Source organism: Physeter macrocephalus, chromosome 2 (assembly GCF_002837175.3).
Source record: "Physeter macrocephalus isolate SW-GA chromosome 2, ASM283717v5, whole genome shotgun sequence".
In the NCBI taxonomy this organism is placed as follows: domain Eukaryota; kingdom Metazoa; phylum Chordata; class Mammalia; order Artiodactyla; family Physeteridae; genus Physeter; species Physeter macrocephalus.
The window spans coordinates 15,289,956-15,299,263 of NC_041215.1; the positions used below are offsets into that span (position 1 = coordinate 15,289,956).

At 55.1% G+C, this 9,308-nt stretch overlaps 1 protein-coding gene and 1 non-coding gene across 3 annotated transcripts in view; both read left to right on the forward strand.

Moving 5' to 3' along the window:
- Positions 1-9,308, forward strand: part of NCAN (neurocan) — a 21,225-nt gene continuing 11,917 nt past the window's right edge. The window contains exons 1-8 of one of the 2 annotated variants that reach the window (XM_055091625.1): positions 1-100; positions 982-1,389; positions 3,901-4,075; positions 4,186-4,313; positions 4,868-5,161; positions 6,105-6,704; positions 6,902-7,369; positions 7,430-8,362. In XM_055091625.1, coding sequence (XP_054947600.1) covers positions 28-100; positions 982-1,389; positions 3,901-4,075; positions 4,186-4,313; positions 4,868-5,161; positions 6,105-6,704; positions 6,902-7,369; positions 7,430-8,362 — 3,079 coding nt within the window. In that variant the 5' untranslated portion in view covers positions 1-27. Of the gene's footprint in view, positions 101-981; positions 1,390-3,900; positions 4,076-4,185; positions 4,314-4,867; positions 5,162-6,104; positions 6,705-6,901; positions 8,363-9,308 lie in introns of both variants that reach the window. The other variant, XM_024134257.2, reaches the window with a different exon arrangement.
- TRNAK-UUU (transfer RNA lysine (anticodon UUU)) lies at positions 1,476-1,548 on the forward strand. Its single transcript has one exon. It is a non-coding gene; the product is annotated as a tRNA-Lys (tRNA).

Genomic DNA, 9,308 nt, shown 5'->3' on the forward strand with positions numbered 1-9,308 from the left:
TCCTCTCCATCTTGTTTCAGGTCCAGGATGGGGGCCATGTCTGTCTGGGTCTCAGGCCTCCTGATTCTCCAGATGCTGCTCTTAGTGGCTGGGGAACAGGGTGAGTTGGCTTGTGGGGTGGGAGAGGTTGGGGTCTGGAGAATTGACAAGATGGGGCAGCTTTTTAACTTGAGAGCCTTCTCCTGCTGGTTCTCTGGCTTGGTCTGGAGAATAAAATGAGAATAGATGAAAAAAGTCTTTGAACAGTCAAAAGAGAACAAGACACCTGAGAGGTTATTTTTAGTCATTGCCAGCGGAGGCTAGAGGTTCCCGCCTCTCACTGTTTTGCTGAGATGAGCTGAAGAGAGAGAGAAAAAAACGAGGGAGAGAGAATAGTATGAAGATTGATTAGTGATGCCTGCCATAGGTGGGACAATAGAAATAAAGGTCTGTGTGCCTCTCCCTGGCATCTCCCCAGTAGCGGTCAAAAGCCCAGACTTTAGAAACGCCTCCTGATTTGCTCTGTGGCCTTACGCAATTAAAATGATGTCTCTGAGCCTCAATTTCCTCAACTCCCCCAAAAGAGGATGAGACATGGCTACCTCTGCAGATGGTTATGAAAATCAAATGAGCTGATTGCTATTTATAAAGTGCCTGTTATATAGAAGGTACTCCACAAACACTGTTTCTCTTCCAATGGCTGCCTCTCGCTTAACTTTTGGGGAAACCATGGCTCAGAGCAGAATAGTGACTTTCCCATGGACACAAGTGAGTCAGTGACACTGAGAGTTAAATCCCTGGCCTCCAGGGTCTGGACTTTGAGTGGAAGCAGAACTATGAAGGGATTCGACCCTATTACCCCTCTTCTGCTCACAGATTGGGTTGCAGATCACAGATCTGTGTACGGCATTGTGATGTTGTTTAGGCAACCTAACCTCTCTGGCCTCAGTCAGAGGGTCCTTGCCTCTCAGTCAGGCCCTCTCTCCACCTCCTCCACCCCAGGCACACAGGACGCCACTGCTGCTGCCACTGCCGAGAAGGGGCTCCACATGCAGAAGGTGGGGTCTGGGTCGGTGCGGGCTGCGCTGGCAGAGCTGGTGGCCCTGCCCTGTCTCTTCACCCTGTGGCCACGGCCAGGTGCAGCCAGAGAAGCCCCTCGGATCAAGTGGACCAAGGTGCGGACTGCATCAGGCCAACGGCAGGACTTGCCCATCCTAGTGGCCAAGGACAACGTGGTTCGAGTGGCCAAGGGCTGGCAGGGACGCGTGTCACTACCTGCCTACCCGCGGCACCGGGTCAACGCCACGTTGCTGCTGGGGCCACTGAGGGCCAGCGACTCCGGGCTCTACCGCTGCCAGGTGGTGAGGGGCATCGAGGATGAGCAGGACCTGGTGCCCCTGGAAGTGACGGGTCAGTTGGGGGAAGGGGAGGGGCCAAGGCTGGGATGGGGAAGCCCATCCACTGAATGTCACCTTAGAAATTACTCCCTGGGGAATTCCCTGGTTGTCCAGTGGTTAGGACTCTGCACTTTTACTGCCGAGGGCCCAGGTTTGATCCCTGGTCAAGGAGCTAAGATCCCACAAGCAAAAAAAAAAAAAAAAAGGAAAGAAAAGAAAAAGAAATCACTCCCTGAACAGTGATTTGCTTTCAGTTCTTCTGATAAAGTGAGGAAGAAAGTCTCCATGGGTACGCCTCTCTCTTTAACATCTCTCTCTTTCTCTTTTAGCTAAGAGAGAGCAGCCTCTGGCTCAGTCTCTTATGGACCACAGCATTTCATAGGATTTCATAACCTTGTTTTAAGTCCATTTCATCGTTACCTACTTTCACATAAGGCAAAGGATATTGGCTTTCTATTTAAAATCGGAATACAAATTTCCTTTTAAAATAAATATATGTTTTTAAAAAGTGAAGTTCTTTTTTAAAAGTGGATCGAAAATATAGATTAAGTAAATAAGTCATCAATGTAACCAATTCCTATATTAAATTGTTTCTGTTGAAATAGTGTAGTTTCTGTTTTCCTAACCAATCAAGATGAACAAGGCAAAAAAAATTTTTTTTTAATTATTAAAGCAAAGTCCTAGGACAGGGCATGGCACACAGAAGATGATCAATTGATATTTGACAAATGAATCAATGAATGGATTTGTGGGGTTTTTTGGCTGCGTTTTGGGTCTTCATTGCTGCGCGTGGGCTCTCTCTAGTTGCAGCGAGCGCGGGCTACTCTTAGTTGTGGTGTGCAGGCTTCTCATTGCGGTGGCCTCTCTTGTTGCAGATCATGGGCTCCAGTAGTTGTGCCCGTGGGCTCAGTAGTTGTGGCTCGCAGGCTCCAGAACACAGGCTCAGTAGTTGTGGCGCATGGGCTTAGTTACTCCAAAGCATGTGGGATCTTCCTGCACCAGGGCTCGAACACGTGTCCCCTGCATTGGCAGGCGGATTCTTAACCACTGTGCCACCAGGGAAGCCCAATGAATGGATTGTGGTGTGGAGAATATCCTGTGGACTCTTACTGGGAAGTCAATTTCCCTTAACCTATGCTGGCCAGGAGCAAAGTCCCTGCACCCTCTGTTCTGGAGCACAGTCTTTCCCCAGCCAAGAGTGTCTCACTGCATATTTTATGGGGTCAACCAATCATCCCCTTTCCAAGGACTTGTTCTCAAAACTGATAAACCTCAAAGAAAACTGATAAGTGGTGAAAGAAGAGAATTCCACCTCTGGGTTTGGTTAGTTCGTTCATTCAGCCAAACATTTATTGAGCAGCTACCACATGCCAGCCTGGTGCTGGAGACATAGCCATGAGTGAGACACAGCTGCTGCCTTCTGGGAGCTCTCAGTTTGATAAAATGGAGCAAAATGTTTAATACCTTTGTTTTGCTCAGCCATTTCTCTCATCCCTAAATCAGAATTTGAGTCACAGTGAGCTTATTGATGCTTCATGTCCTGGCTTACATATCACCTCCCCCAGGAAGCCTTCGGTGACTCCATTTCTAAGCTGGGCAAGAGCCACATTAGGGGGCTTCCCTGGTGGCGCAGTGGTTAAGAATCTGCCTGCCAACGCAGGGGACATGGGTTTGAGCCCCGGTCTGGGAAGATCCCACATGCCGCGGAGCAACTAAGCCTGTGTGCTACAACTACTGAGCCTGTGCTCTAGACCCCACGTGACATAACTACTGAAGCCTGCGCACCTAGAGCCCATACTCCACAACAACAGGAGCCACCGCAATGAGAAGCCCACGCACCGCAACGAAGAGTAGCCCCCACTCGCCACGACTAGAGAAAGCCTGTGCGCAGCAACGAAGACCCAATGCAGCCAAAAATAAATAAATAAATAAATAAATAAATTTAAAAAAACCCCACCACATTTGATCACCCATTGCTGCCTTTGCTTCCCCTATGTATGCATGTACTTAATTCCTAAAAGGCAGAATCTCTCTCTCACTCTTCTCCATGCCTCCTGTCACCTCCAGAGCCTAACCCTAGGCATGAAGAGTACTACCTCTGGAGTCAGATCTTTCTGGATATAACTTCTGGCTCTCCCTTATACAGGTTATGTGGCCTTAGACCGGTCCCTCAACCTTTCTGAGCCTTAGTTTGCTCCTCTGGAAATAGGGATAATCATAGGGTTGCTGTAAGATTTCAATGAGATAATGCTTATAAATGCTTTTTACGTAGCAAATATTTAACAAATTCTAGCCCTTTATGGCCATTGCTATCATTTCCTCATCTGTAAAATGGAGGCATATCAGTCTCACTCCCCATGATCACCCTAGCACTATGCCTGTTGCTGAGTGAACAGACATGGTACAGGGCAGTGTAGGGCAGCAGGTCTGTTATTATCAGACTGGGTGGTGGGGAGGCATTCTGCAAGAGCAAGGTCTGTTCTTGAAGATTACAGCATAAATCATCCTGGATGTTTCCCCATAGGTGTTGTGTTCCACTACCGAGCAGCCCAGGATCGCTACTCGCTGACCTTCGCTGAGGCCCAGGAGGCCTGCCGTCTCAACTCGGCCACCATTGCAGCCCCGCGGCACCTGCAGGCTGCCTTCGAGGATGGCTTTGACAACTGTGATGCCGGGTGGCTCTCTGACCGTACTGTTCGGTGAGGGGGTACACAGGGTAGTGAGATGGAGAGCTAGCCCCTGGAGAAAGATGGTCCTTGGGGGCCCCAGGAGCACACATCTGAGAGGGACCCCCACCTTGTCTTGTCAGGTATCCTATCACCCAGTCCCGTCCTGGTTGCTATGGTGACCGTAGCAGCCTTCCAGGGGTGAGGAACTATGGGAGGCGAGACCCACGGGAACTCTACGATGTGTATTGCTTTGCCCGTGAGCTGGGGGGTAAGTCTGGGGCTGGCAGAACACCCCCTTCCCTGAGCCCCATTACCCTCCCTAACCCCCATCCTTCCCTAAGTCCTTCCTAGGTCTCCTAAGTTTCATCCCTCTCTAAACCTGCAGCCAAGATCTGAGCCCACCGGTTCCCTGAGCCTTCCTCCACTCCTTGAGCCCCTCTCCTTCTCTGTGCCCCTTCCCTCTCTCTGAGCCTCTTCCCTCTCTGAGGCCTTGTCCCCTTCTCTGAGTCTCTCCCACTTCCTGCCCCCCCTCCCTCTTCCTACTTCCCTCCTCACTGAGCCCCCCTCACCAAGGCCCTCCCTCTCTCTGAAGCTCAACTCCTTAAGGGGCCTGAGTTACCTCACTTGAAAAAGAAAGTGAAGCCCCCTCTTAGCACTGCATGAGAGGTAACGACAGTGATGTTCTGGCGATGGGGGCACGCAGCTGCGGCTGCCGCAACCCAGATCCAGCCAGATCAGGGCTATTTGGGGTGGGACCCCCTTCCCGGGCTCCGTGGGAGGGCTCTTGGGGCCCCTCTGACCTTCTCCCGCGCCTTCCCGCAGGCGAGGTCTTCTACGTAGGCCTGGCCCGCCGCCTGACACTGTCCGGCGCGCGTGCCCAGTGCCGCCGCCAGGGCGCCGTGCTGGCCTCGGTTGGACAGCTGCACCTGGCCTGGCATGAGGGCCTGGACCAGTGCGACCCGGGCTGGCTGGCCGACGGCAGCGTGCGCTACCCGATCCAGACGCCGCGCCGGCGCTGCGGGGGCCCAGTCCCGGGCGTGCGCACCGTCTATAGCTTCGCCAACCGCACCCGCTTCCCGGCGCCGGGAGAGCGCTACGACGCCTACTGCTTCCGAGGTGCGCGTGAGGCCACGCCCCTTGAGTGTGAGTCCCCTTGTGGCCACGCCCCAAGGGCGTGCACCTTGATAACGGCCGCGCCCCCGGGAGCTTGGCTTTCTAGTAGAGGTGGAGGCCAGGCAGGGGAGAGACGCAAGAAAACTTGCTCCGCGGTGAGCCACGCCCCCGGGGAAAGGTCATACCCCTGAGACAAGCTTTCCGTAGGAGCCCCGCCTTAGAGGAGGACGAGCCCCAGAGAAGACCAAACTCTGGGAGGAAGCCCTGTTTAGTGGGTGGGCTATGTCTCCTGAGATCTCTGAGAGACACACCCCTGGATGGAGCAGTTCTCACCTGGAGCCTTGCCCATGAGCACCAGCTGGGGAGGAAGTGATGCCTCAACTAGCCATGATCCCTGAGCAAGGTCACACCCCCAGGGATGGGACCAGGGATGACCCTCACCCTTGGGGTGGGGCCACACCCTCAGAAGCTGCAAACCTCAAGTCAAGTCCAAGGAGCTGAGTCTTATGTGTAAGCGGGGGTGGGGGGTGGGGGGGGTGGGGTGTGATGGGGGGGTTTGGGAATCTCTTCGTAGGAAGGCCATGCCCATTAGGCGCTTTCTCTTCCGTGGGAGGAGCCACGGCCCAGGTCTGACCTGCCCCCCATGAGAGCTGGCCACTGCCTGAGCTTCACCCACCAGCCAAGCTGTCTCTTGACCCTTTACTGTGACCAGTTGACTCTGACCTTGACAGTGGACCCCAGCCTGAACAGCGAGGATGATAACTTTGCGCCTCCGTCTCTCAGTCAGGGGGGATCCCAGAAACAACTCAGAGAGACAGAGGGACGCAGAGAGACAGAGATACATAGACGATCTCTGCTGTAGCATGCTGGAATGTGGGTAGACTTCAGGCAGAACTTCCCAACCAGCCCCTGGGCCTAACACAACCTCTTCTGCTTTCTCCCACAGCTCATCACCCTACATCACAACATGGAAACCCAGAGACCCCGTCGTCTGGGGATGAGGGGGAGGTTCTGTCAGCAGAAGGGCCCCCCGCCCAAGAACTGGAGCCCAGCCTGGAGGAGGAGGAGGAGGTAGTCACCCCAGACTTCCAGGAGCCTCTGGTGTCCAGTGGGGAAGAAGAGCCTCTGATCTTGGCAGAGAAGCAGGAGTCTCGAGAGACCCCAAGTCCTGCCACTGGGGGCCTCACACTAGCCTCAAGGCCTGCTCTGGAGGCTGAGGAGGTGTGGCTGAGCACGGTGTCCCCCGCCCCCAGCAACGTGGAGGCAGGCACTGCGGTGGGCATGCACACAGAGGCAACCCCAGCCAGCCCCACGCCTAGGAGGAGGGGGCGCTTTAAAGGGTTGAATGGGCGCCACTTCCAGCAACAGGAACCCCAGCGAGGGCTGAAGGGGGTGCTCCAGGCCAGCGTCCAGCCCCCCACCCCAGAGGTTGCTGGGAATTACGTGGAGCCTCCCCTGGCCACAGGAGCCACTGACGCCTTGGGGAGTGGCCGGAGCCAAAGCCCCTGGGCTGTGCTGACCAATGAGGTGGATGTGCCTGGAGCTGGTGAGTGGGGTCCAAGGGGGAGATGGGACCTGCCTGGGGATGTAAGGGGGACAGGGGAGGAGACTCCGAGTCACAGTTGGGTCCCCTGGCCTCACCAAGCCTCAGAAGACCCCTCTTCCTCAGGCCTGGAGCCAAGGAGACAATCAGCCGAAGGAGCTGCTGAGAGATAATTATAATTACTGTTGATATTGTTTCAGGTTCCCCTGGTGGCAGGAGCCCCCCAGAGCCCTGGCTGTGGCCCCCAACCATGGTCCCACCCATCACCCTTGGCCTGGAACTAGAGGAAGCCAAGGGCCCCAGTGTGAGGCCAGCCACCCCCGACCTGCCCTGGTCCTCCTCGGAGGCCACTGCCTTGGCTCCCAACCCCTTGAAGGGCCCCAGCACTGCCCGCTGGGAGGCTTCTCCCGCAGTCATTTCTCCAGACCTCCCTGTCATGGCCATGCTTCGTGCCCCCAAACTGTGGCTCCTGTCACACCCTACGCCTCTCTCCACCGATGCCAGTGAGGTAAAGGGGTATAGTGAAGCCATGGCTGCTGCCCCACCGTCCCCTGCCTCAGAGATCGAGGCCAGCCCCCAGGATCCCATCCATCCAGAAGTGTATTCCCTGCCCTCCTCCTTGGGCCTGATGGGACAAGGTGGAGAGGCCACATCCCTGACACTCAGCAGCCATGGAGAAGGAAGTCCTATAGCTCCTTTTCAGGCAGCCACAGACACACAAGCTGGAGCTGGTCCTAACTCCTTCAGAGCAGACTTTGGAAAAACTGGGGGGACCAGCCCTACTGGGCTCAGCAAAGCTGAGCACCCCAGATCCAACCCACAGGCTTCTGTGGATGGGAATGTGGTGGCGGCCGTCACTCCCACTGAGACTGCCACTGAGCCCATGGGAGCCAGAGGCATCTTGGGGTCTGAGTCTGGGGTCTTCAACACAGCAGAGACCCCCACTTCCAGCTTGCAGGCCAACTTGGACGAGGCACAGGGCATGTGGCCATCACTGCACAGTGAAGGGCTAGACCCCCATTCCCCATCTGCGCCCTTGGGGGTCCCTGGGGTCTCCTTGATGCCCAAGGTCGCCCCTCGTTTGGAGCCTTCGGCTGCTACAGATGGAGGAGCCACAGTGGGTCCCATGGATTCCATGGCCACACTAGACACCAGCAGTGCTGGTGGGAATTGGAAACCTGGATCCTACGTGGTTGAGGGAGCTGAAAGCCCCACCTTGAGCCCTCAAATGGCTGTGGATACAAGTGTGGTGATGTCCCTCATGTCCCTGGACCTGGGGGACAAGGTTGGGGTCCTGGCCATGCCCACAATGGCCTCCTCAAGCTCCCAACCCCATCCAGAGCCGGAGGGCCAGATGGTGACCCAGGGCACCCTGAGAGGCTTGGAGCCTCCACATGAGGGCAGCCCCTCAGGGGAGCCCGCTCTTCCTCCTTGGACACCGACAACAGCCAGCAAGGACAAGCCCATTTCAGTTTCCTCGGGGGAGCCTATAGTGCCGTGGGACTCCCCCAGCACTCTGCTGCCTGCCTCCCTGGGCCCAGAGGAGTTTGAGCTGGAGGTCCTGGCGGGGAGCCCAGGTGTGGAGAGCTTCTGGGAGGAGGCAGCAAGTGGAGAGGAGCCAGCCCTGCCAGGAACCCCTGCGAATGGGAGTGCAGAGGAGGGTGAGTTGGAAGCTCGTGGTCTCATCCAGGTCACTGTGTCTGTTCTCAGGAACCAGGGGCTGGGGTAGACCAGAGCTGGGAGGAAGGATTGTTCTTGGGTGCCTGGGAAGGTTTCTAGCAGGGGATGATGTTGAAGGCGGGAGCTCATTAGGCAGAGTTGAATTACAGAAAGCATATTCCTGGCAGAGGCACTAGCCTGTGCAAAGGCCAGGAGGTGAAGCTGCGTTTGATGTGTTTTATGCACAGCGAGTAATGAGGCAATGATGAGGTGTTGGGCGGAGTTTGGTTTGGGCGATGAGTACAGTCAGCAAATCATGTTCATGGCGACTCTCAGCTGACAGTGTTGTGTGATGCTGGGGTCCTGCCTTCAGCAATGCCTCAGTCTGGGGAAGACAGAGCTGGTTACAGGCAACCTCCCTGGGGTGGGGCTGGAGGGAGGAGGCATGGCAGGGAGGCCTTCCTGGACAAGTGTTGAATTGCAGCTGGAATTCAGTGGTGCAAAACGTGGGGGGCCTCAAACCACAGGTAAAGTGGGTGCTGGGAAGGGGTGGGAGTGGTGGGCATCACCCCCATTTTGTAGACAGCAAACTGAGGCTCAGGGAGGTACGTCACTACCAGCTAGTCAGTGGTCAAACCTCAGTTGGCACCCAAATCCACATGTGCCTTGGTTGCTCTATGCCCAGCGGAGTCCAGAGAAAGCCATCACCCTGTTCTCCTGGGGCCAGGTCTGCCCATAACTCAGCCTGCAAATTCCAGCCCTTTATTTTTTAGGTCCTGCCATATTGAGCTATTCTTTCGGTCAAGTGAGCGTAAAAAAAAAAAAAACGAAGAAGAAGCAGCTAATTAAAAGGCACACTTTTTCTGAGTTACAAAACACTCTTATTAACACGATTGGTTTTACAATCAATCAATAACACTTGCTCCTTTTTTTTTTTTTTTTTTTTTT